The sequence below is a fragment of the Vitis riparia genome, chromosome 4, assembly GCF_004353265.1.
Source record: "Vitis riparia cultivar Riparia Gloire de Montpellier isolate 1030 chromosome 4, EGFV_Vit.rip_1.0, whole genome shotgun sequence".
Taxonomy (NCBI): Eukaryota; Viridiplantae; Streptophyta; class Magnoliopsida; order Vitales; family Vitaceae; genus Vitis; species Vitis riparia.
Genome location: NC_048434.1, coordinates 1,243,895 through 1,270,321, shown reverse-complemented (window position 1 = coordinate 1,270,321; position 26,427 = coordinate 1,243,895). Strand labels below are relative to the sequence as shown.

The 26,427-nt window shown below is 35.9% G+C and overlaps 4 protein-coding genes across 8 annotated transcripts; 1 reads left to right on the top strand and 3 right to left on the bottom strand.

Moving 5' to 3' along the window:
- The first annotated feature begins 158 nt into the window (after positions 1-158).
- Positions 159-4,834, top strand: LOC117913696. 3 transcript variants are annotated; one of them, XM_034828750.1, is made up of 6 exons: positions 162-395; positions 3,140-3,210; positions 3,297-3,361; positions 3,465-3,971; positions 4,047-4,137; positions 4,452-4,834. In XM_034828750.1, exons 1-6 carry the CDS (start codon positions 254-256, stop codon positions 4,536-4,538), a joined length of 963 nt encoding a protein of 320 aa, XP_034684641.1. In that variant the 5' UTR covers positions 162-253; the 3' UTR covers positions 4,539-4,834. The 3 variants fall into 3 exon arrangements, with proteins under 3 accessions (XP_034684645.1, XP_034684641.1, XP_034684642.1); XM_034828751.1 differs by having other exon boundaries at positions 249-395; positions 3,133-3,210; XM_034828754.1 differs by lacking the exon at positions 4,047-4,137 and having other exon boundaries at positions 159-395.
- A 597-nt stretch (positions 4,835-5,431) lies between these two features.
- Positions 5,432-7,825, bottom strand: LOC117913401 (protein REVERSION-TO-ETHYLENE SENSITIVITY1). Its single transcript, XM_034828375.1, has 2 exons — positions 7,493-7,825; positions 5,432-6,086 (listed from the first exon to the last, which is right to left on the bottom strand). The coding sequence occupies exons 1-2, from the start codon at positions 7,799-7,801 to the stop codon at positions 5,664-5,666; spliced, it is 732 nt and encodes a 243-aa protein (XP_034684266.1). The 5' UTR covers positions 7,802-7,825; the 3' UTR covers positions 5,432-5,663.
- A 13-nt stretch (positions 7,826-7,838) lies between these two features.
- On the bottom strand, positions 7,839-13,468 carry LOC117913399 (protein CONSERVED IN THE GREEN LINEAGE AND DIATOMS 27, chloroplastic). 3 transcript variants are annotated; one of them, XM_034828373.1, is made up of 5 exons: positions 12,623-13,468; positions 12,265-12,293; positions 11,808-11,864; positions 11,344-11,564; positions 7,839-7,924 (listed from the first exon to the last, which is right to left on the bottom strand). In XM_034828373.1, the coding sequence occupies exons 1-4, from the start codon at positions 13,185-13,187 to the stop codon at positions 11,346-11,348; spliced, it is 870 nt and encodes a 289-aa protein (XP_034684264.1). In that variant the 5' UTR covers positions 13,188-13,468; the 3' UTR covers positions 7,839-7,924; positions 11,344-11,345. The 3 variants fall into 3 exon arrangements, with proteins under 3 accessions (XP_034684264.1, XP_034684265.1, XP_034684263.1); XM_034828374.1 differs by lacking the exon at positions 7,839-7,924 and adding an exon at positions 11,000-11,179; XM_034828372.1 differs by lacking the exon at positions 7,839-7,924 and having other exon boundaries at positions 11,000-11,564.
- A 175-nt stretch (positions 13,469-13,643) lies between these two features.
- LOC117913398 (probable serine/threonine-protein kinase SIS8) lies at positions 13,644-24,820 on the bottom strand. Its single transcript, XM_034828371.1, has 14 exons — positions 24,217-24,820; positions 22,881-23,321; positions 20,677-20,780; positions 19,317-20,065; positions 18,976-19,230; positions 17,049-17,089; positions 16,224-16,292; positions 16,018-16,118; positions 15,329-15,407; positions 15,143-15,241; positions 14,864-14,932; positions 14,651-14,700; positions 14,372-14,548; positions 13,644-14,116 (listed from the first exon to the last, which is right to left on the bottom strand). The coding sequence occupies exons 1-14, from the start codon at positions 24,616-24,618 to the stop codon at positions 14,008-14,010; spliced, it is 2,745 nt and encodes a 914-aa protein (XP_034684262.1). The 5' UTR covers positions 24,619-24,820; the 3' UTR covers positions 13,644-14,007.
- Between the last annotated feature and the right edge of the window lie 1,607 nt (positions 24,821-26,427).

Below are 26,427 nucleotides of genomic sequence, written 5' to 3'. Positions count from 1 at the left end.
ATAAATTCTTAAAAGATTGTTTTCTATAACAGGTTTTAATTTTTGTTTACTTTTAAAAGGATTTAATTTTTTTAATTAAGTAGCTGCCAACTTGCCAAAATCCAAAACGCTGTCGTTTTGACGAAACCAAAACGGTGCGCTTTGAGAGGAATCCGATTCCCGAAAATCGTTTTACACTCTTCACCTTTTTGGGAAGTCCGAGTTTTGCTGTGTTCCTTACCTGGTTCTTAACGATCTCAATTTGCAGACGGAAATGGCGGACAAGCCAAGCCGAGGATTGGTGCTGTATGGAGATGGCCTGGCTCGCTTCATAAACCCATCTCACACCCACCTCCATGATCTCGCATCCCGAGGCAGTTGCGGTTTCTTGTCCCTCTCCAATTCTCCTCCTTCAGGTTTGGCATTTACTATCACCATTCATAACTAAGAGTTGGGATCGATACATTAACTGTTACTATGAAAATACCTAGGGACAAAATGATATGGGTTTGGGTTTTAAATTTTATTAGAAGGGCCAATTGTGAATATTTTCTGTTTCATGATGATTCCTAGTAACCCCACCCCTGTTTGGTTGCTGAGAAAATTCGAAAGGATGAAAAGAAATGGAAATAGAACTGTAGCTGTATTGAGCTGGGATATATGGTGACTTTAGCATCGAAAGTTGGAATTTTTAATACATTTGAGTTCCTATACCAAATGGAGCACTTTTATGATCTGGATTTTCGTCCAATCAGGTAGTTACCTGAAGAACTTGTTTGGTTGCATGGAATTGGGATCTGTTCCAAATATGCTGTTTGTTTGATATACATGCAAAGTGGTTTTGGAGTGAACTTGAATTCTATGCATCCCAAACTCTACAATCAACACAGGGAATGTAATGGAATTTTCCATATAACCAAAAGACAACCTAAATTCAGTGAAGATTTTAGCTCTATGTGGATATTATTTGTTTTGGCCTTGGTGAGAATGACAATTCCCATTAAGCATATAAGATACCTAGAAAAAATCTGTGCTGATAATTACAGATTCAATGTTTTTTAACTGGTGAATCCATTGTTAATTGAATGTCTTCTATGTTTATATGGTGCTTAAATGCCTCAATTTTACTGAACTCAATTAATTTAACTGAGACCAATATAGGACTGCAATAACTTAAGATAGTGAGTGTTGATCTTCCTTGTCTGGGTGTATTTGGAAGTAATGCAACAGAAGAATTTTTTATGGTGTGGACAGTCTTGAGTTGCAGCTGCAAAATGTTCTGCTGCATGCTTTGTTTGCAGTGGCGTATCTACATAGGGCCTAAAGGGAGTGGGGGGTGCCTCATGCCCCTCCTCATTGTATGAATGTTTGGCAGGAGATGAAAGATGTTCTTTTCGTTCTCAGTGATCCTTGTATAAGCTCTATGTGCAATGGTTGCATGCCAATTTGGTGCTCATCCTGTGGAATTCTTATTTACTTATCAATAAGAAGCAAAGAAGACAGAAGCAGCATCTCACTTAGTAGATAATATAATTACCAGTAGTGATGATATTACATATGCTGATCAGTATGATAAGGGAATAGCTTTTTACCAATCCTTTTTGGTCACCCCAATAATTTTATTTATGCTATTTATTAGTTAGCAACTCTAGCAGGTTGGGTGAGCTTAGAGCTTAAACTGAAGGCCTAGAATCTCTACTTAGATCTTGACTCAACCCGACTCTGTATGGCAAAACTTATGCTCAGATGGCTCGGGTTATGTCAGGTTCAAGCTGTCTCATTTGTTGATAAGACGAATGGCACGTTGCGATCTTCCGTTTGGAGCTGCCGTAGAGGGGGGAAACGGTTTGATATCATGAAGTAATTGATGAAACTTGAGAAGTTCAGATGCCTTCTGGTAAAGAAAGAAGAAGAGGAGTGCAGGTTTTAGCCTAAGCAGGCTACTAGGGGAGCAGAGAAAGGAGGAGGGTGGCAGCTGCTAGGAATTTCCTTTCTGCTTAGGAAGGCAGCAGCCGCTATTGCCATTGTAACTTTCAGCTATAATTGCTTTTGAAACTGATCATAAATAAAGACATAATATGTCATCTTCAATGATTGTTACTACCATAAAAGAGCATTGGCTGGGTTTGGTTGGATCACCTTCTGTCTTAACCTTTGTCCAACCAATTTCAGGTTGGGTTGATTTTTCCAACCTAAGTGATCAAATCATTGTCCATACCCTCCAAAATCCAACTGACTCTCAGGTCTCACCAAGTTCAACCTAAACAACTTGCTGCCTTCCTATTTATACCATATATAAGGGGAATCATAGTTCTTGTCATCAGGCCCCTTTTATTTCCTGAAGCCATCCCTCTTTCCTTTCTACTAAAACCAATCAAAGGACATTGTTGGAAAAAGAGAACGACAAAAGGAAGTCACAAACTAACCTACGCATGCCTATTGAGCAACATTGCTACCACTCTTGCTGAACCGCCTCTATGGAAATAATTAACCAACTAAGCATGAAAACAACGAATATTTTAAATTCTCATGTTCCAACAATGCTCACATCCCAAGGCTTTTCCAATGGCATGTATGAGTGTATCTGCTAAAAGGAATATGCTAGATGATAACTTCCTTCCTGTAGCCATTGGGAGTTTTTTTCTACCTTCTTCTCAACCTTGTTATTGGTTCAATATTGCACATTCTGGTGCCATTTGTTTATTACATTGCTGATGCTAATCCTACTTCATTATGCGGCCGTAGTTGTATCTGGGTTAAACAGTGAGATTCTAATCATTCTGTAGTATTTTATATTTACATCTTGCTAATAGCTTCATCATCAGTTTCTTTGGAAATGTTTGAGGAATCTCAACTGGCATTCTTTTATTTTCTGCACTGGGAGCTATTCTTATGTTTCTCTGCATATGCATTTCTAATCCTATTGAAAGTTGTTTCATTAGTATACCATGACATCTCAACTTCAGTTTGTCACTCTGCCCCCAAGTTCTTCCATATGGTTGATGTTCACTGTATATGCTGGTGGTTTATTACACCCCACATTCCCATAGTTGGAAAAGATTTGCTGTCTTTGTCTTTGATTCATACTGGAAAGTTGTTATCAACATTTTGTAGATACCTCATGTACTGTTTTTGGGATTCACTTGGATTTAGATTGCAGAAACCGAGGATGAGAGAATAGTTAGAGAGTTTGCACAACTACTGGATTCATGTGAAGCTTCTCTTGGTGTGGTAATATCCACAAATTTTTCAGTATTACAAAGACTGATTTCCTGATGACATGTTTAAATGATGGTTCCGCTTTTTTATTTTCCCAGAATGTAGGAGGTGCTACTAATTTGGAATGCCAACAGAAGTCTTTGATGCCAACCATATCAGAGAGGTATTTTGCTGTTGATTTTCACAAATTCTTATCAGTCAATGAAAATGTAGACTGATCTATTTGTTGGTCATATGGCTCAACACGCCTCTTTATTCAATTTCAGGTTCATGGGAATGAGGGCTGCTATAGTTGCAAACAATTCAAGTTTGACATCTTTTGGTGGCACACTTGGCTTCACTGTGATGCAAACTGATGAGTTGATTAAAAGCAATCATCCTCTTTCTGAGCCTCCAGTTGATGTTGTGGCCTCCGAATCACTGAAGTTACTTGGATTTCAAGAAGGAAAAACATTAGAAACAAGCCAGTTTGATTTAATTTTCATGCATATTGGAGCTGGTGAGAAGGCAAATGGTCAGACGGAAATAATTGCCAACGACGTAGAATATATCAATGGTTTGGTTGGTAGAATAATGCAAACAGCCGAACCTGGATCTGAGATTGGTTCCCGCCTGCACTTGTCCCTAGTGATGAGTTATGGGGCTATCTCAAAGGATGATGATCCCAGTTTATCAGTTTTAGTCACTAAAAATGAGAACAACTCTGATCTTTCATCGCTTTTCCCTCGTCAAAGTTACACCATGAAAGGAGGGAATCCACGGGACAATATTAGGTAAGTAGAATTTTGTTGGTTTCCTTGAACTGCCATGACATGCACTATTGTCCTGCTAATTTTTTTTATCAGCAGACACCATTGCCCGATGCTAATTGCTCAGTGGCAGTATGCTGTAACCCGCAAAGATATGGCAAAGACATTTTCTTTTGAAGATTTTAAGGAGGTGATGATTTATGATCATCAGATGTTTTATATAGTTGAATTGAATGCAGTACTGGTATTGCCCATCATCAACCTTTTTAAAATATGGAGCTTTTGCTAATACTAGATATGTTATGCATCTATAGAAACAAAATCTTTTCGAGTCTAGAAAGATGCAAAGTTCCTAAAGCCACCCTTCTCTAATCTCTAATATCAGTTATGCATTAAAAAATATCCAGATTTTTTTTTCTCCCTTAAGGTTTCCACCAATATATTTGTTGTAGCTTGTAAGGTGTCTTTACACTTCTTTACAGAGTGTTAGCCTTTCTAATGCAGCATGGAGGAAATCTTACAATACCGGCAGACAGGTTTCTGCATGAGGTAGCGTTCAAGCTGTGGAAGGCCCCCAAGTACGGCGCATGAAGTGAACTCACTCAAATCTTTAAGACTAGCATGATAACAGAGCAGAAATGAGGAAGACAATCTGATTATCAATTATGTATCTAATCATTTTGCAATGTTGGATCATGCAGCAGAAATAAAGGCTGTTCTGCTCATGTACTCTTGATCATGACATGTAGCTCAGACTGTCATTTGCCACGGCACTTGACTAATTAGCTGGTTAATTTTTATGTGATTTCGGTATCAATTTGGCTCTGTCTGTGCTTCTCTACATACTGACCAATAAGTAAATGCTTATGATGGTGTTTTTATCTGAAGAGAAGAAGAATTTCTGGGATCCTTGGGTGCTGTTAGATGCCATACTTAATAGTGTAGCCATAATTATCCAGACAATGCACAACATGGAACCAAAATGGCTGCCACACTACATCATTTACTACTCTGCTCCTTTAGAAATGAAACTCATTTACTTTGTTTTACGTCCATTTGGATTTGCTTGATTGGAAACTATTCTTAAAAACAGCTTTTTATTTTTAGGATCACAAAACATTTTTTTTGAAACTCAGATGACATGTAATTTTTTGAGATTTTGTTCAGACAATTGTTTTTCGGAACAAATTCAACATGTTTTGTTCCGAAAACAAGTTTTATACAACAAATTGAAAATATGAAGAGTAATTTAAAACTATGCATTAGTTTAAAAAAATATAAATATGAAGGATTAAATTAAAGTATTATATATAAAAAATATTTTTAAAAATAAAAAAAAGTTCCTAAATGAGAACAAATTTCAAAAACTGTGCTCAAAAATTGTTTTTTAAAACTGTTTTTGAAAACACTTCTAAAACAGAATCTAATTTTAAAAAACTGTTTTTGACCGACTTGGTGAACATTTCTTCAATTGTGGGAATTCATAAAACAGAAACAAAATGTCAAACTTTCATTTTCTTGAAACAATAATTCTACAATCGTCTCAGTTTTTTTTATGCATCACCCATGTGTTGGCATCAGTACAGATTCTCCCCAATGCCTAGAGTGCAAACCACATCTGGTATTATGAACACAACTTTGTAGATGGAACACTATAACAGCCTGCATCTCTTCTCCATCAAACATATATTCTCATCCTTTATTGACACTAATAATTCAACATTCTAGCACGTTTTTGAAACAGTATGTACCAAGTAGAAACCACCCAATAAGGAGGAGAGAGAAGGATAGTAACCCAATCAAGAATGGCCACCCAGCCATGAAAACACCTAGGCAGAGCACCAACATGAAAGGGGAAAATGATCTAAAGATTGACATGCTGTCCACCCAACGGCCCTTGAAGAGTATGAGGGCACACACATTGATCATGTTCCAACCCATTGATCCACCATAGGCAAGCCTGTTCAGACAGTTGGCAACAAATGAATGGCAATTGCAAGTGAAGAGGTTGTAGGATTTGTGTCCAAAATGATGACTACTTGAGAGCAATGCATCATCCCATGTGACTGCTGTCCCATTCTCCGCATGCTTGTAGCCGTTCTTGCATGTGTGCCCAGCAAGATTTGGAGGAAAGCAGCACTGCTTCAACACATTTCAGACAAAATTGTCAATGGAATCAAATCCTAGTTTCTGTACACAGTTGACATCAACTTTGTCTTCCATTAAGAAAGGGAAGTAAAAAACTAGGGGTGACATAATTTGATGTGTTTTGCCAACATGGCTCGAATCAGAAAATTTATTTTAAGAGTTTGGATCGATTATAATCATGTTTGAATCAAATTCGTGTTAACTTATATAACCTATTTATTAAATAAATTATTTTTGGGTTAACCAACATAATACGAATTTAACTTGAATTGACTTATTTAGGCTTTGTTTGGATACACTTCCTGTTTTTTGTTTTTATAAATAAAATCTTTTGGTAAAAATTCATATACAAAAAGTATTACCTTATGTCATTAAAAATTACTTCAAAAAATTTTAAAATGTAAGATAATAAAATTCTTTTAATAACTCAACTTTTTTAGCGAGTAATTAAGAATTATTACATTCTTAATGTAAGCCTCTAAGGGTTTTTATATTTTATAAAAAAGTTACTACTATTTTCTGTTTTTAAAAACAAAAAATAAGAAGTGTATCCAAACGAACACTTAATAACTGTGCTAATTAATATTACTATAACCACAACCTATTCAACTCATATTTAACCCATCTAAAATTCGATTATGAATAAACAGGTCAATTGAGTCATAGCCAATTAGGTTGAAAGGTGAATCATATTGACTCAAATAAAACCTAATTTGACATGACTATTAAATAAGACCTAATTATTAAATGAATTACATGATGTGTTACTTGTTTAATAATTAGGTCATATTTAAGTTCATACTTTTAAGCCTATTATTATTGGTTCCATATATGTATTAACCTATTTAGTCAAACATCCTAAGTTTTGACACAACATGAACACAACCCATTAGTATGATTTGTCACCCCTAATAAAAACCAAAATAAGGAAAATAAACCGAAGTGGTAAAACAAATTGAATTTCATATTGTGATAACTCAGGCTAGAATCTTGATTAAACAAGAAAAGTTAACTCTTCAACATGGAGGAAGTGACTAACAACAAGCACCCATTAAATTTTACATTTTTTTTAACAGTAGGTTTCCTTGGATAGTCAAGTTCTTTTATCACATCTTTTGGTGCTATAATCTAGGCTACACAAAAAAGGTAATGCCCTTGACATTGAGGAAGGGACTAACAATAGAACTCCTTCAACTCTCAAGTATTTCTAAGACTTGGTTTCCTTAGTCAAGTCCTTTTATGGTATCTTTTGGTGCTGTATGACCTGAAATTGCATTAATTTGATTGCAAAGTGTCTTCCTAAACTGATGATGAGAGAAAGACACACACACACACACACACAAAGATCAGAAAATATAAAACAACGGTGGTAATTGGGAGCATTGATGAAAATGTACCTTCTCTCTATCAAGTTGAAGGTATCTTGCAACAGCACCAAATGCAAAATCATTAACATTCACAAAATTGGATCCTGCAAAATCTAGAATAGCTCCGTCTTCCCTGCATATGCCCACATGTCCAATGAATGGTGCCAACCACGAGACTACAGGGAGTGGAGTCCAAACTAAGCAGCATGGCAACTTTGCCTTCTTTGGATCAATTTCATCAAGTGGCCACAGCTCATGCTGAGTTCTTCGTGCAGTGCTCATATCTTCAACATCATTAATAGCATTCAGTTCCATTTTAGGCACTCTTCTGGGTGACATAAGTCCTTGTGCAATTTTTTGTGGCAAAAAATACCATGTCAAAGCACACAAACAGACATAATATAATGGATCCCAACACACTAAGCAATGTTAGTTCTTCTTTGACCAAGTTTTAGAGCCACCCTGCAAGAAGCCATTGGAGTCAGTTAAGAAAAAAATATGTAAGAGTAACAAACAGTAAAAAAGCGGTATCTAGTACAGAAAAGTTCAAAATGATCAAAATAGAAAAATAAGGGAAAACATAAAAAGGACAACATAATGTAATCTAATAAACTCAATATCAATACTAAATACCATTCATTGCAAGTTTTCCATGATTTCAGTTTGCATAGTTGCTTCTAAATGGGTGAAGTACCAGATCCCAACACTCCACTCCATCATTCTAAAACAACACTGCTAAAACCAGGACACGACTAAATCTATTAAGAAAATCTATAGTATTTTATCACCATCAACAGTATTGTTTTATAAAGATTTTACAAATCCTAGAATTTGGAACTTGCCTAGCCTACCTCACTCCAATGACACACCCATTCTAATGCAACACAGCTCCTACACCCATCAACCTGTATTTGCTTACAATCATCTTAAATTCATCATTGCCAAAGTCCATCTAGCATTTTCATTATCTCCACAAATACTCTTTTAAAGCTGGGAAAATGTGCAATTGGCCAATCTAGAATCCATGTATTGTTAAAGGGCGTATGGACAAAGCCAAGAAAATACACAACTTCTAGGAGAAAAGATCACAGGGACCCCTTTCTCATCAATTATCAAAGCTAGAGCATAATGCCAAAATACTATTCAAAACCACTTGCAGTCAATTGCTAGAATCATTTTTCTCGATCAGATAATCATTTTAATATCTACTGATCTTAATAATGTTCACATTGAAGGTGGGAGGAGATTTACTATGAAATTATTCCTCAAATTTTTCTTTCCTTTTAGAGGAGACTTCATCCAGGGCAAAAAAGAGAACCAAATGAAACGCGAATGCTTACATATACCAAATCAACTTCAAACATCAAGCACAGGATCTCTAAGAATGATTCAAATATCTAATACAGTATAAACATTAAATCAAACTTATCAGACAAATAAAATAGACAGAAATGCCCTGTTTGGTTGCTCAGAAATCCACGGAAAGAAAAACAAACCAAACCCGAAACCTATATGCCCCATCATTTTTTTCGCCCCGCCAAGGACGAGACCAGTGCTTCGTTTCCACTGTTTTCTCAGCAACCAATCAGACTCAACCGCCGTCTCCAAACCCAAAAACATCAAAACAATACGTGAACCAGATACAATGCAGTTTGAGCCAAAAGGAACCAAAATTAATCAAATAAATAAAATTTCCAAACATTAAACCCGAATCCTCATGTTCTATTGCTGAGAAGCCCGCAGATAGAGAACGAAAGAAAAACCAAATCTGAAACCCATATTAACCCATCATTTTCCTCTCCCCCACCTAAAAAAATAATAATAATAAAAAAAAAAACAGGTACACCCACAAAAAAAAAAAAAAGACCAGAAATTTCACTCTCCACTCGTCCTCTCAAACTTTTCTCAGCAACCAAACAGACCCAACAACCTTACAGACGAGATACAATGGCATTGAACGAACCTGAAAGTGATGATGAAGAAATGGGTAGATGAAGAAGGAGAGAAAGAAGAAAGCTGGGATCTGAAGGGTGTCGTTGCTTGTGAAGATGAAGTTTTGTGGCGGTGTTCATGATGTGAGAAACGAAAGGGGGGAGATGAGATTTATTTGGGTGGAGAGATCACAAGAATGAGAATTAGTTTAATTGTTTCGGAAATGGAAGAGAGGGAAGGTGCATGAACCATGGCTGATTTGCGTTGCCATGGTGGAGCCCACGGTATTGGGATGGGTATGTGACTCACATTGACTCTAATCATTTCTATTACAACAAAATTCAACCAAAAATCCATCCCTTGTCCCACTGATTCTCACTGTTTTTCATTACGGTAATGGAGGGTGGGGAGACAAAACGATGCGTTTTGGTGTGAACTTTGAAGGAGGTTCCCACACCTACTAGATTTCGACGCTAATCTGGGATTACGGTACAAGTAATGAGAATCATTTAGTGCTAGATTTTGATGTTCGTGCAAAATCAAGAATCACACCGACACTAAATAAAAATAATTATTTTAAAAGTTAATTTTAAGAAAATTTTAGGTTATTAAATAGATTTTTGTTTTATAAAACATTGAAAAACCGTGTTTTAAAACTATTATAAAAAATTATTTTTTAGAATTATCTTCAAAAGCACTTTTGACACGCTTTTGCATTTCTTCTAATGGGATATAGAAAACACATAGTAAATCAAAGTCATTACTTATTATATTAGTTATATTATTAAAAGTAGGAGTCAGATGTTATCCTAAACAAAGTTAATGTGTTGGAAAAGGGTTTTATAGGTAGAGGTTATATAAAGAGACTCAGGAATGGAGAAGCACATGATAAAAGGGGGATGTAGAAAGTGCTTTTATGTATTTTGAAAATGCTGTGATTAAAGAGGAAATCAAAATAGGGGAGTTTGCAATGAATCTGATTACTAATGATGAGATGCAGTGATTTTCAGAGAAAATTGCTTTCATCTGACTTTCTTTTTATTACATTCTCTTCTTGTATGGCCATTCTTCTTTCTTCTCAAAGAAATAAGCAGTCAAGAGGGTTGTAGTCAAAAAAAGAAAAAAAATCTCGTTCAAGAAAGTCAAGTTGCCACCCTGGTAGATATATCAATTGGGATTATCAGAGAGCATGAGATCAATGGTTGCAGTAGAGCTTGCTTATACCCATAATAGTTGTTAAATAGTGTATATTGTGAACCCAAATTCTATAAATTTAAACTTTAAAAAAAAAATTGATAGTTTAACATAATATTAAATATTCGAGAGAGGTAATGTGTTTTAAGCTTCATCACATGTTTGTTTCCCAATTTGTAGTTGTTTGTCTACAAACTTGTCTATGTCTATCTCTCCGAGTATAGATATAGAGCCGCAGGTGAGGGAGGAGGGGTTCAAAGAGTCTACCTATGCCCCTCTCTCCAAGTGCTGATACTAGACTACCAAATTCTACAAGTTTAAGCTTTTAGAAATATTGATAGTTTAACAATAATAAGAAATTATTTTTCTCAATGAAAATGGCAGCATTTTCACACCCAAACAGATTACCACTTTCCAAGGCAAACCCACATCAACATATACAGAAAAGGCTAAAATTTCCCATAAGATCAGCAAAGAATATGGCACAGTTTCAGCCATTAGCTAGGGAGAATGTGTACTGGCTGAGATGATAAGTGTAACCAACTGGGGCATGAGTTTTTCTTCAAGAAAGTCCATTGAAACTAATCCATACTGCAAATTTTCAATTAGTTTACATCATCTGCTAAAAAAACAGGGGAGAATATTGCAGTATAACAAACTGTACACAAAGGGCATATGGGAATACTGGAATAGGATATGCTCTTGAATATCATCACAATGCAACATGAAGTAATAAAGTTTGTTTAATGACTAACAATTAGAGAAGATCAGGTTCACCACAGAAGGCGTCGGGCTCAAATGATCTAGCAGAATCGTCGTTGTAAACCCCAGGAATGGCCCTGCCCCCACCTCCGGTGGATACTATGTTCAAGTCCTTTTGGCTGCCTTCAATGTTGATGAGAAGGAAGGCACATACAAACAAGGATGCAGCAAGAGTCACCAGAGTGTATTTTAATCGGCTCAATACCGGTTTCACCTATAAGACAGTAAGAATGTTCCTTGTTTAATGTCTTTAGAATCAATATTTGGGAATTTTTGTCACAAATCTTTGAAGAAACTAGATATATAGCAACTTCATTGAAGATCATTCTAGTGGTCAATTACTGAGATTAACTCCCAAGTTCCCAACATACCCTATACCATCCATATGCTCAGACAAGCCAGCATCAGAGTTGAACAACAGGAAAGAAATTAATCTGTTCAATATGAATAGACTCACTGAAAATGAACCCAGAAGGCGGTCACGTGCTAAAACCTCAGCAGTCTTCACCCATATCTGTCAAGGAAAATCACTTTAGATCCTAATTAAAAAGTAACAAACCAAGTGAATGAAAACGATATAGAAAAAAATTCAATTATAACCCCAGGATGATGAAGAGAAATGGCATTAGTGAACACTTTAGAAGGCATTGATTGATAACCAACTTCCATGTTTTTCACAGTGATCCCAATTTGAAACAATCCAAAAGGAAAATATATGTGAGAATTCTTGGATTTGACTTCACCAAATGCATAATGGAAAAAAAAAAAAATACAAGAAAGAAAGAGCCTCTATACAAAAATCCAGAGTCTGAATCCTTGATTTTATATATCTGTAATTGCAAACAGCCCTCTAGTCTCTACCTTCAATGAATGGATTAGAAAAAGGTATCATTAAAGTCCTTGCATCAGATTACCTGTCCATCATACCATCCTGTCTCTTCATCTGCGACATGGACAAGAGAAAGAGAGATCTATAAACCACACCATCAATCACCAAAAGTTGATAACAAGAATTCAATGCTGTTTGATTGAGGAGAAAATGTAGGAAAATAAACAAGTTCCCAGTGGAGATCTCAAACCGGAAAAGAAATAAGTAAAACAAGTGTGTCCAATATGACTATTTGGCCTTTTTGGAGCTCCCTTCTTGTTTTATAAAATAAACCAACAAAAATTTGCTTTGCTTTCCTTTTCTTTTCCTTTCCAATGTTTCTCATCAACCAAACAGAGGCTCAAGCAAACGCATCAAACCAACAGAAAGAAACAGAAAATTACACTCAACAGTTGCACTCAGCAATCGATTTCCCACATAAGCCCAACCAAGATACATCCTCACAACTGCAAGAGTGACAACAAAAATCCCACTAGAAACAGCCCCAAGAATTCTCTTCAAAGGCTCTGAATCAGGCCCGACTGCTCCAAACCAGGCCACTGGCAGTCCAATAAAGAGAGCAAATGACGCGCCGGTGACCGCCAATCTTGAGCAGTACTCAACGAAGTCGCCAGAGGCCCATGAAAACGGGAAGGAAGCGGAGAGAGTTTGGTATTCATTGATGGGTTGCTGGTCTAGTGGAACAGGGCAATCTGTTTCTGGTGGGGTGTTGCTTCCATTTGTGAAGGAAGAAGATAAGGGTATTCTGGAAATTAAAATTTTCTGATCACGATAATGGAGACTAGGGTTTTTAATGGGGTTGATTGGTGGAAGGAAGTTGGGTTTGGAGGGAAAGAAGAGAGTTAGTTGGGTTGATTTTGTTGAGAGGAAAAGTGGCGTGGCCATGGCTCTCTGATTTTCTCCTGGCTGCTCTGCTTTATCCAATAAGAAGATTTTTTTTATTATCATTTTTCGAATTTTAGTTGGAATTTAAACCGTGCTCAGAAAACTGTCTTTTGTTTTTCAAACACCCAGTAAAAAAATCAAAACATTTTTAAATAATATTAAAATGTTCTCAAAAGCCACTTTTTTGCTATTAAAAATTATTAGAAGTGTTTATGAAATGCAAGTATCTGATTTTAAAAATCAATTGCTACCTAAAGATAAATACCCTAACGCCGAACACTCAAAAATCTTGGCAGAAGGAGAATGTGTTCATTAAATTTTACCGATCTAAGCTACTGGAAAAACAAAGCAGAAAATGGGCACAGCTTATGAAAATGCTTCCTTTTTTTTTTCTTGATGAGGAATTCTTTTTTTTTTTTTTTTTCTCACAATAATCTGAAGAGATCGAAATGTTTACAATTCTGAAGCCACAAACAAGACCTCTTAGCAGATTCAAACTAAAAGATTATTTCTTTTCCCTTTTTTTGGTGGGGTTGGGGTGGGGAAGAACTTTCTTACAGATATATGACTGTTACCTATTTTCATTACTACAGGCGACTACTTCCAAATGGCATCCTCTCTAAACTGCACTTAGCGCAGCTGTTTTTTTTAAAGTAGAAGGATGACCACGCAAGTTTGTTCTGGATGTGGATGAGCATTTGTGCTGAGTTCCCACTTTGAATGAACCAGCATGTTCCATATCCAGTACTCTCTCTCTCTTTATGTTTCTTTTTTCCAACAAACAATTCTGCAACTATGAATTCTGCAACTGTCCCTTTTTTTTTCTTTCTTTTTTTTCTTTTTTGTGGGGGGTGGACTATTGGGCACAACAGAGCCGCTTCTTCTATTGCACTTGTGCTTGTCTTGAAGAGCTTGCTCTTTCAAACACCAGATGCTGAAGATGCTTGAGACGAGACATGAGCTGTGAGAACGACGGCCGCTTGCGTGGCTCACTGCAATAATCACATAAAGAAATATCATTGAAACATACTGAAGCTGATAATTACCCCCTTCCATCATGAAACAGGAAGTAGAGCTCCAACAATACGATTGGTGAGTCTAGATCTTTTTTTTTTTTTAACCTATAATTTCAACTGGGACAGAGATCTTAAGATGAGATCTAAATGATCACCTAATTTTGAGTCCATTGTACATCTGATATGTGTGGAGTAACAGAATGAATAATAGTTACAAGGGCGAGAACTTACACTTCCCAACAATCATTTATTATCTCTGCAACCATTGGATCAACCTCTTCTGGGATTTCTAGGCGTCTGTCTTGAAATCCAACAGCTCCAACAACCTGCATTGGATTCATCCCACTCCATGGGATGCGCAAGGTAGCCAACTCCCATAGTATCACACCGAAGCTATACACATCACACCTGCAAGCAAACCAGATTGATTGGAAATTTATGACAGAAAATTCCAAGATAGATTCACCATCTACCAAGGTTTTAAGCATAATATATACTAATTTCACTCACTTTTCATTCGATGGCTCATTCCTTAGAACTTCTGGTGCCATCCACTCAGGCTGCAGTTCAACCACAAAACTTTATTATTACTGATACAATCAATGATCTCATATTTTGATAAAAGAACACACTGTGTCTCTTATCTTATTGGGATAAAATGATGAAATGAAAAGTTTGCAAAAGCAAGAGCATAGAATCGTCCTAATGTTTTAAGAGTATTACCGTTCCTGCAGTAGACTTTGAAGACAGAAAAGTATGGTGCTTCAGACGTGACAACCCAAAATCACAAACCTGCAATAGGGAGCCAAACAAAACACTTGAAAGGTTTGTTTTCATTTGAAACAAGTAATTCAGTTCTTAGGTCAAGTGAAAACAGGAGGATACAAATACCAATACAGATCCTGTCCTATCTACTTTTTTAATGAACCAGTAACTACAAAAATACTGAATAATCAAGGAACACAGCAAATGCCATATTTTGGTATGTTGGTTTGAGCGAACCTTAACAACCCAGTTTTTATCAACAAGGAGATTTGGAGATTTCAGATCTCTATGTACAATAGTAGGATGACTTGTGTGCAAGTAATTCATTCCCTTGGCCTGCAAGTAATTTGGAAGCTTTAATAGAAAAAGAAGTTGAACTGCATAGAGGGGACAAAGAAAAAGACAAGATATTGAAACTAATACCACATCAAGAGCCATTCGCAATCTCCTCTTTTCATCAAGTTGAATATTTGATCTGTGCAATAACCTATACAAACTTCCCCTGCACAAAAATAAATGGAATTAGGAAACATGAAAAGAGAGGGATGGAACATATCACTAATCAACTTTGTGAAGCCCTTTTTTTTTTCCCTCAGAAGAACTCAGCAGAACTTTGGAAACTGATAAACCTTATATATCTCTAAAGAAATACTTCGTGGTCTAATATATCTACTGAGAAAAATTTTCCTCACAGCTTAGCAAAGTAATATATATATATATATATATATATATATATATATATACCCATGTTGATGGCTTCTATTACCAGTTTAAAACCCTGCTTTTGACAGTTGAACACACATACAATACAGTGCATACATGTATATGTACAAGAAAAAACCCAAGAATACTAAATGAAAACTAGAATGCTGACAAAATTTCCCTGGCCATAAACATCCAATAGGTGTCTTACCCCATGAGGATAAAAAGGTATTCAAGAAAAACAATACTAGGAAAAAGGTTATATCATGTCAAGTGATCAATTACATGATTATGGCACACAATAAACATGCGATGCAAACTTTTGATAACAAGAACTTTAATTATACTCCTTAGAAACAGATAACAAATATATCTTCTAATGCCTTTTGGAATTGAAAATAGGTCTTGACCTTGGGAGAAACTCTGTGAGTATAGAGAGATTTGGGGGGCGAGTAACAGCTCCCATAAAAAGAACAACATTAGGATGCCTCAATCTTAACATGATTTCAACCTGTATGAAGCAACCAGAAGGTATTAATTTGAATGTTTATAAAGCCAACTGAATTGACCATTTTGATTAATATTATAAGGTAAGATGTAAATTTCAGGCACTTACCTCGTATCTAAACTGAACCAATGCATCACCAGAGAAATCTTGGGCTAGGAACTTCTTCACAGCAACCTCCTGTATGAAATACAAATTTATCACACTAAAACAAACCAATAAACAGTTTTAAATGGGATAAATCATCAACACTCATGATCCAGAATTTCTATCACATCTCAGACCATCACATATCAATAGATATATTTTTACTTCAGTTGCAGTAAAGATCTCAACAATAAAAAGCTTACGGTTACGGTAAGGGGCACAAAGTGTAGAAAAAGGAAACACTTAATGCAAAAAAGAATAACACAAACTGAACCAAAAAGGTCAGCACCCAATGTTTGAAACCCAGAACCAAAACAAGTTCTTAAAAGCTAAAACAAATGAACCCAACTTGGTCAGGTTTTTTTAGTCCTTGGGTCAACCATTCCTGAGTTGCACCATGAGGACTGAAAAGGACTAAATTTTACTAGAAACTGACAGAATGGACTGCATAAAGCCTGAGAAAAACTAAATTTAAAAGAAGTTTAGCACTGAAGCATGTAACCACTAACTGAAAGAAAAGTGATTAACTTGCTTGTGTAATGCATGATACATGTAACAATTTTGGAAGGAACAACCAATCTATCATTTTGAGAAATTTTTATGCTGAGTGCTCTGGAAAAATTGTTCAAGAAAACTATCATTTGGCTTGCCACTTATTTTTACCAGCACTGAGGTCCTCCAAGGAATATCATGAAATATTATTTAGTACATCATCTCTTGAAATTCCAAAAGTAGCTAAAAATGAAAAATGAGATGAATATCCTTTGATGCATTAAGGTTATAACTTACAGTGCCATTCCAATCTGCTCGGTAAACCTCACCATATGAGCCTGCAAGATAAAGGGTTTCATAAGACTTATCGAACCACTATAAACTAATTCAAGTAAACACCATATTGATCAACACATTAATCAAATTGCATACACAAGATTTCTTTAACCACCAATTAATCAAAGTAGGATAAGCACTAGCATTCCAAAATGTGAAAAGGATTTCCAGGTCTCCTTTCGAAGGGCTTAGAGGCCTATTTGAATGAGATCAGATGTTGAACAGAAACCTGCACCAATTCTTTGTCATTAATAAAGAAAGAAGCAATTTGAGCTTCATCACCCAGGTTAGCCAAGGGTGAGCACCGTTTCTAGGCTTGCCCAATGACATTTGATGGATTGACACCTATATCACATGGACATGGACGCACAAGGCAAACCCAAGTAATTTAACAGTATCAAGTAGTCTTTCTAATGCTGGACTGCACTTAAACCTTGAACAGTGTAGTCTACAGTCTTTACACTGATTAAACAAGGTCTAGGAAAGGCTATGTTCTATGGTATTTTATGGTTTCTCGATATTGAAGAATTAGGATTTAAAGCAAGGTTTTAAGGCCAGCCTATACAGAAGCATGTAGCTGGCACTTCTGGCAGCCACTAATTTATAATTTTGGATATTTTAAAAGTAGCCTCAAGGTAGAAAAGGATAAATTTAAAAAAAAAAAAACTGTGGTTGTGAATGTAGGTTTAAGTTTTTTTTTTTTTTGATAGATAAACATCAGAATATATTAGAAAAGGCAGAAAAAGCCTCATGTATACAGGGAGTATACACAAAAGCCCAAAAAGAAGAGCTTACAAGATAAAAAGAGGGAAAAAACCTCACACACCCTCAAGTGGCCGCTAGCCACTCCAAAAAGCCTAAAAGAGAATAGGTATCCTCACCCATGTACACCCTAGCCCAACTCCACAAGTTACATACAAAAAAATTCTTGAATTTTTGAATATCTAAAGATCCTCCCCTAAAAGCTAACCTATTCCTTTCCTTCCACACCGTCCAAAAAATACACAACGGAATGGAATTCCAGGTACTTTTTCTTTTTTTCCCCACAAAAGAGGCCCTCCAGCTAAGTAGCACTTCTATAACTGAATTTGGGAACACCCACTGGACTCCAAAAATGGAGAGGGCAATCTCCCAAAGAGACTTAACCACTGTACAATGAACTAGAATATGATTCGCATTTTCCTCTTCACAGCCGCACAAAAAACACCGATTAGGGAGCTGCCACCCCCTTCTTTGAAGCTTATCCAAGGTTTAAGTTAAAGACACCAAAGAAAGGATAGCAGTTTTTTATGCTGTTAAACAGAAAATAAAGAAGTGCAGGGAGTAGCTCAGTTAAAGACAGATTTGGTATAGAAGTCTAGAGAACCAAAAGTTGGATTCTGTCATCTCAACCACTAAACTTTGCCCCATTTTTACCCAAAATTTACCTCAAGCACAAAAAACAAGGATAAATTTTTTTTATTTATAAGAGATTGTATTAAAGAGCAAAAGCGCACGAAAGTACACTGGGGGCATGCAATGAGCTAGAAAAACAAAAACAAAAGAACAAGAGGGGAAACAAAAACAGCTCCCACCCTCAAGAAGGACCCAACCAATCTACACAATCAACTAAGGACAAAGAATTCCCATGAATGTACACCTGAATCCACAAAGCAATATTATAAAGGAAAGAACTTTTGTATTATAAATTACAAATATAAAGTCCATAATGTACCCAACATAAAATTAAAAGTGAAACTCATAAAATCTAGAGGAATCCATACATAAAGATAAAGCATAAAACCCTCATCCTAAATATTAAATAAATAATAAACAAAGTGTTTCATGTTACAAAAAGATTTTTTCTTCTTCAATGAGAATAAATAAATTCAGGAGAATAAATTCTTACCAATACCAATACGTTCACCAATCTGAAGATCCTCCCATGGGATTTCCCATTCCGCAACCTCAGCCAGCATTGGGTTGATCTGCTCACTGTGAGCATTGGAAGGAATAAGCAAGGCACCGTTGGCTGTTTCCATCAATCCCAAAGCAGATTCCTTCTCTGTTCCAATGTTACTAAGAATTCTCCCTATATTATCCTGAAAGCAGGGTCCACCATCACTAACTAAGGCATTTTCAGGTTGTCTTTGGCATGTTTCTCCTGCAGAGGGAAAGAAAGATTCATGAATTTGTTCCTCGTATGAAAGACTTCAAACTGTTATAAAGAGACAGAAACCATAGTCACACCTGTAGCATTAGTGCGGATCATTCCATTAGCTCCAGCACCAATAAGTATAAATCCCTCACTTGTAGTATCAGAAGGCAAAGAGAAGTCTGAGTTGGTGACATTTGTTTCCACCTGGTGAGAGGGCATGAGAGGTTGCTCACTGTTCAACAAAAACTCACCAGGAGAATACCAAACCCCATGATCCACTTGTTTCCCTTTTGCCATATGGATTTGCTCAAGGACTTTCTGCTCTACCTGACCCCGGGAATTTATATCCGAAAACAAATCTGGAGGAGGCGATGCACCACTCTCTAATAAAACAGCATGTAGTTTCTGTGCGAATTCTGGGTTTTTTGCTGCACTGATGACATATTTGGAAACATCTTTAACTTTCATCTTTTGTGCAGGTGATGCTTTCCCACAGGTTCCCGATGAGCCTTCACATAATTTACGTAGTGAAGGAAGAAGGTTCCCAAATTCATTTTCAAATCTCTCAGTTTCAAATTTTTCAACAGGACTCCTGTCATCCCCTTTCGATTGAATGCCTATAAATGGTGCTTCTTCTGACTTTGAACTGCCAGGCTTGGAAACTACATCAAGATTAGGTGAAAATCCAGTTCCTTTTTCAGGCACTAGAAGTGATTCTCGGGCAGCTTCTATAACATCCGTACAGCTCCTTACATCTAGTCCAAAATTTTGATGATGACTACTGGGTACCTCAGCAGGAATTAGAGCACCCGGAGCACCCATTAGATCAATTATATATTCACTGCAGAGTTCCAAAATCAGTCTCATTATTATGACTTGTTTGTTTCTATGGAAAACTTTAAGCTCTCAATGATTGCTTTGATTAGAGATCAAAACAGCAGAAGAAAAGACAATATGAGCCGGAAGACAAATACATAAAATATCCTTCAAAATTACATGCACTTGCCTAAATAAAAAGTAAAACACAAGTCCAGAAAAGTGAGAACAAGAAGCATGTGAAACAAAATAAACAGCATCGAACATGTAATGGCACACGTGAGTTTACAGTTGCAATTTAAACAATAATTTGAGCTTCATAATTTAAAAAGAGCAATAACAGGTCTGAAAAAGTAATGTTATTGTGCAATAACACTAATTTTTAAGGTTGTAATAGAAGTGCAGCATGCACGGTATGCTGAAGAATGTTTGCGCATTTCTTAAAACAGATAGTAGCATTCTTATTTGTAATCCCACTGGATCAAGTATGACATTACAAGAATGGGAATAAAGTAAAAACAACCAGCACACAAGCATAGCATGCCAATTAAAACTGCCCATGTGGCAACATCAGAAAATTGATTTCCAAAAGATAATTCTCAGAAGAGATAATAGACCAGGGATGGAAATCAGCACCTTCCATTATCAATTTTAATCAGGTTTATGGCCCCATCATCAGTACCCGTGTAGTAGCTCCCTTTAACCAGCAGACATGGAAGATTGATCCTATCAGCTAGCACCTAGCACCAGGAGCATGAGACAATTAACTTCAGTTAGAATTTAATCTAAACAAAAAATACTTTTAAAAGAAATAGAATTATCTCTAAGGCATTAGTTAGCAAAACTCATGTATCTCATAACAATAGTCCTCATTTCAACAATAAATAAGTTGCAAAAGAGGCAGTAGGATGATATTCAAAATTAATACATCTTGACCAACAACTTCCAAGCTTTAATTTTCATTTGAGTGGGATAATCCTACTTATCCACCTAAAAAGAATCAAAAAATGAAATCAACACATATCTTCTTAAAGAATGTATCAAACCCACAAAATGTGACTTCTTTGAAACTATAAAAGGCCTTGTACATTCATGACATGTCTAATGATCTTAGTCCATGACTGGACTTAGCATAATTGTTAAAAGAGAATCGCAGTCCTAGGGAGCTCATACATGGAGGAGGCAATGACTAAAATCCTTTTTCCGATAGTCATAATAGAACTTACTATGCTTATTTAAAGCGGGCTCCCACAAGGTATCCTGTTAAATAATATGGTTTTAGTTGACAAGGCTAGAGTAAGAGTAAAAATTTTTGTTCAATACTTTTTTTTTTTTTTTGATAGGTAAATAATGATAGTATAATCAAAGATAGAAAAGGCAAGAAAGGATACACAATGTATACAAAGAATCCAAAAGGCCAAAAAAAAGGCATGAAAACACAAAAAACGACAATCACGCCTACCTAGGGTTTAACTAATTCACAAAGTCTAACATGCACAAGGAACAATCCCTTACACACACTCTAACCCATTCTAAAAAGATATACAAGAAAGAATGTTTAATTGCTTGATCTGTTTTTTCACAATTGTCAAAAGCTCTTCTAAATGGTCCAAAACAAACACAAATGAGCAGCCCTCCAAGCCTTTTTTTCTAGAAGCTTTATGATCAACAAGATTAAGACAAATATACAGAACCAACTAGGACTAGAAATGAAAGAACAGTGAAAATTGGTGGCCAAGAGATACCCAAAAGAAACTATTTTTATTATCTTACGACAATCATCAAATAGAATGGAAAGATTGAAGAGATATTACCAATCAAATTAGAGTGGGATGGATAAAGTGGAAAAGCATTTTGGAAAGTTGAGCACTCAACGAATACCTATCAAATACAGGGAAGAACAGATGCATCTGTGACAAGTTAAAGGTAGGCTGAACGAGAAACAAGACTAGAGAACTTTGTCTAAAATGGTCAACTCAGGTGCAATGAATACCAATTACTAGACTGATAGGGAGTGATTTGTTCCATACAAAAGCACTAAAATAGGAAGACTAAGACTACACAGAAAGCAGATAAAATTTCTGTATACCTACAATTTAACAAAAGATATAGCCCTAGATAGAGTTTGATGGCCAAAATGATTCCAAACCTCCAACCCAAGATAGTTGAGATTACATCTTTCTTTAACTTGTGAGGATTGCTAGTTGACTAACATATTAAAGAGTTTTAGCACCAGAAAAGATAAGGAAAAGCATTTATCTATGTTTAAGGGAATAAGAATTTATCTATGTCTAAGGGAATAAGAAGTAGAACCTCCATCTGGAAAAGCAAAAATTACGCATCCTATCAAGAAAGGTACAACAAATTACCCACTAGTTCAAAGTTTCATACTACAAGTTTCTCCTACACCACAAATATGCCAAAGGGGGAAAAGGAGGGAGGGAGAGAGAGAGGAGGAGAAGAAGAAGAAGATGATGATGATGATGAAAGCATCTAGAAATTACCAGTCTATTGCCCTAACATATACTAAAAATCATTAAGTCAAAACAATTCACTGAGTCTGAAAGAAAATAAAAAAGATTAAAAGAGTTGAAAAAAACTTGATGCAAATAGAAGAAAAATAATTCATATGTTAACACCGTATGAAAATGAAACATTCATTTTTTTTCTAGGTAAATTTTTTGTTCCAATCCATTTTTGTCCCCACTGGAACTTGAACCTAAAACCTCCCACAAACCCTTCCCAAACCTTTACCTCTTGAGCAAGACCTCAAAGGCAATGAAAATGAAGCATTCATAAGTTTAAGAATTTGGGTACAGAAAGGTAAAAACTGTCAAAACCTTAAAGAGCAAGGCCCTATGGCGTGAAAGCCCAATATCCAGCCGTCCAAGGGGAAGGATGATAGTGTTCAGAGAACTCCGCAACTCATAACTTCTGATAGTCCATCTTTTCAACATTTCATCAGCATCACCAACAGGACCACCCATTCTCTCAACAACCATATCTGCAATTTTCTGGACCAACCCATCTAAAATAGTCAACTGATCAGAAACTTGGTACTCCATGGACAAAGAATAAGCTTTATCCTCAAGTTCTCGCAGATCAGGATCAATCATGCGGTCTACCAAAATCACTTCATAATCAACATTATCCAGAACAGAAATTGCTTGTAGATCAACGAGCAATGGCATCTTTCCTTGCACAACTGAATTTGCAGTAATACCATATACATCATAAAACCCATCCATCACTTTTTCATCGTAGTTTACAGCATTATAGTTCTGCAAGTAAGAATTTAAAACTTGTCATGAGATTTCCAGCATATGGTTCTGCATATTACGGATATAGAATTTAGTTAAAGCCGGTGAAACAACATTATAATCAACACCTTTTGGATGACAGTATGTAGGAAAGGAGAATAATCTATAAGAAAATAACCTACAAATTTGAATCTTAAATTTTTCATTATTATGAGACAAGATGATGAAAACCTCTAGTCAACTAAGGCTAACATGATTAGATTTAATTGCAGTTACCTTTTTCTTTTTTCCAAAACCAAAACAACCTCAAGCATAAGATTCTTCCCTTCATTTTATCAAACAACTCCACAACCAAATACATAATAAATGAACCAATAAGGAACAATGCAGCATTAATTACAATATTTGCAAAATGAATCTAACTCAACATGAAAATTTAAAAAGAGAAATCCATAAACAAAAGAACACCCACAATTCATGCAAAAGTTTCTAGGAGCAGGTGGAAACATCGTGCAGACTTATCAAGGTTGTGTTTCAGAAATGAAAATAAAATTCATCCCGATTCCTCGACCAGAACCCTAGAATCCCTACCCAAAACAAGGAATTGCATGCCAACAGATGTCGAACATGCCCAATCAGGTAGCAAATGAAAGTCAACTTGTTTCAAGCATTGTAAATAAGTTCATAATTAGGTGAATCGACAAACAAGGAAACAAGGTATTCAGATAAACTACAAATTCATCCAAAAAAAAAACTAGAATTACTACAATTAACAAATGATTCAACTGTGATATTCAAATCAGAAAAGAGATCCACAATTCACAAATCAAAGTAATTCATCCCAATTCTAACTCTAATGCATTAAAATCAGAAGCCAAAACGCTAAATTAAAAAAAATCGAAAAAAAAGGACTCACCCAGTATCGAAGCGAGAGCAACTCAACTAGGGTTTCAGTGTCGGTCGTGGACGGCGAACACCCCAAGCTAATCCGCTTGGCTACTTTGATCTGAGCCGTCTCTCGGTCATCTCGCGCATCGGGATCCGAGGCGGATATGGCCAGAGCCAGCTGTACCTGAAACTCCTCCTCCAGGAAACTGAAATCGACTGCAGCATCTTGTGAATCCACCGCCGCCCGATCCACCGCATCACCGCCTCCCACGCTCCCCAATGCCGACGATGGAGCCGCGGCGGCCACGGGGGATGACTGATTCGGACTCGGACTCGGATTGATCACGGGTCGGGTCTCGGGTATCCGTTGGTGCTCATTGAGGCTTCCTCCGATATGGAGTTTTCGGAGCAGATGTTTCATTCGAGACATTGATCGTTTCGCATAGGGCTTCTCTTCTCTCTCCCTCTCGCTCTACTCTCTCTCTCTCTCTCTCTCTCTTCTGCTTATCCTGCGCACGAAAGCAAAGAGCAGATTCTCTTAACCTGCGCACCCTTCTTCGTCAAGCTACCACCACTGGAATTAAATTAACCGCTCACCATTCCCTCCAATGGACTCCTCCGCATACCAAAATATAAACTTTAAAAAAAATTAAAAATAAAAATGTGTCACCCGTTTTATAGTTCACTAAGTCAAGCCCCAAGCTTCGGGTGCTGCCCCTTCTCCTCCATCATGGATGATGGACCTCCTTTAATCCTCACCCTTGATCGCTTTGTCATTTCCTTGTTGATCTCGATGAAGATCCAACGGTCGCTATTTGATGGACAACAACATTGCATGGACCCATTAGGCTATTTGAACATCCAATTCAATAATGGTAATGTATAAAATTTTTATTATACTATAGTGTTGGTTCTAATTTATAATAAAAATGATTATAAAATACTCAAATGATCGAGATTATTTGTTTCAAGTTTTAATTGAAAATCGATTAAAGTCTTAAACGATACGTTATTGATTCTATTTGACGGGTTTTTCGGGATAGTGTTAGAAAATCATGACAATATCAAAAAAGGAAACCAAGAAAATGCATCACCAATTGATAGAGATAGTCTGAATTATTATCTAATTTTAATTGTTCCTACTTGCTAAAATTGATATATAACAAATTAATAATGGTAGTCAAGTTGAATGTCCAACAATACTAAGTGGTCTAACCAAATTCAATGAAGATAACATCACATCATAAATACTACCTTAAGATGATTCAAGTTATCATAGGATAATCATATTATAACAAAATTATACTATTGGAAAATGATTAGGATCGATGGCTACATAAACTTGGACTAATAATAATTGTTGTTGTAGTTTATGTGATCTTGTACTATAAATAGATATATTGATTTTCAGTCAAACTCTCAAGAAAAATACGTCTTCAATTATGTTTGTCCTCAATTTGGTCATATTTATTTAAGAAAAAAAATTATTAATTAATTTTATTTTTAAGTATATGTGAGATTTCTACGTAACTATCATGAAATTTTGTATTTTTTTGGTTATTTGACTAAGTAAAAAATCACTTATGACAAAAATATAAATAATTAATTTCAATTTTAAGTTTGGTAAAGTTGTTATAAAATTGTAAATAAATTTGATATATTACCTATTAGGGTTAATAGTTCAAAAAGGTCAATCGAGAGGTAGGAGAATACTGAATAAATTTTTATTTATCGTGTTTTTAATTAAGTTTTGATTGAGGTGTTTAGTAATTGACACGACAAGTACGACTTGTCAAAATCATATCAATCTCAACATTAAATTTGAAACGTCTAAAATACACTAAAGCATGAAATACTCAAAATTTCAAACATGTAAGCTAAAGACAAATTTTGTACAAAATTAGGTCATCATAATAACTATCATACGTCAAATACCGAAAAAACATTATATAATTATTACTCGTAGAATTTCGATGAACTCTAATTTCCTTAATTTGACATATCAAAAACATCGGTATGACTAACAATTAGGGTTACAAATTGAGACATCGTTCATTAACATTAAGATCAAGGTGATACATTGTTATAGATACACACATTTTGCATAGTATCAACTCAACAAAGTGCATGTACCATTGTACAAAAATGTTGGTGAACAGATAGACTATAGTGGTGGTTGTGGCACACATAGCATAGCAACAAGGGGGTTGTGATTTGTGATTCAATTTTGACTACTTTT

What these genes read in the sequence shown, in the direction of transcription:
- LOC117913696 (XM_034828750.1), top strand. Translation starts at nt 254, where the DNA reads ATGGCGGACAAGCCAAGCCGAGGATTGGTGCTGTATGGAGATGGCCTG. An exon ending in ATGCCAACCATATCAGAGAG is followed by an intron (nt 3,362 to 3,464) that starts GTATTTTGCTGT and finishes ATTCAATTTCAG; the next exon opens with GTTCATGGGAATGAGGGCTG. An exon ending in CTTTTGAAGATTTTAAGGAG is followed by an intron (nt 4,138 to 4,451) that starts GTGATGATTTAT and finishes TTTCTAATGCAG; the next exon opens with CATGGAGGAAATCTTACAAT.
- LOC117913401 (XM_034828375.1), bottom strand. Translation starts at nt 7,801, where the DNA reads ATGTCACCCAGAAGAGTGCCTAAAATGGAACTGAATGCTATTAATGAT. An exon ending in TTCAACTTGATAGAGAGAAG is followed by an intron (nt 6,087 to 7,492) that starts GTACATTTTCAT and finishes GTGTTGAAGCAG; the next exon opens with TGCTGCTTTCCTCCAAATCT.
- LOC117913399 (XM_034828373.1), bottom strand. Translation starts at nt 13,187, where the DNA reads ATGATAATAAAAAAAATCTTCTTATTGGATAAAGCAGAGCAGCCAGGA. An exon ending in GCTGAGTGCAACTGTTGAGT is followed by an intron (nt 12,294 to 12,622) that starts GTAATTTTCTGT and finishes TCCATGTCGCAG; the next exon opens with ATGAAGAGACAGGATGGTAT. An exon ending in CAGGATGGTATGATGGACAG is followed by an intron (nt 11,865 to 12,264) that starts GTAATCTGATGC and finishes TTTCCTTGACAG; the next exon opens with ATATGGGTGAAGACTGCTGA.
- LOC117913398 (XM_034828371.1), bottom strand. Translation starts at nt 24,618, where the DNA reads ATGTCTCGAATGAAACATCTGCTCCGAAAACTCCATATCGGAGGAAGC. An exon ending in TGGTTCAGTTTAGATACGAG is followed by an intron (nt 16,119 to 16,223) that starts GTAAGTGCCTGA and finishes TGCTTCATACAG; the next exon opens with GTTGAAATCATGTTAAGATT. An exon ending in AATGAGCCATCGAATGAAAA is followed by an intron (nt 14,549 to 14,650) that starts GTGAGTGAAATT and finishes GTTTGCTTGCAG; the next exon opens with GTGTGATGTGTATAGCTTCG.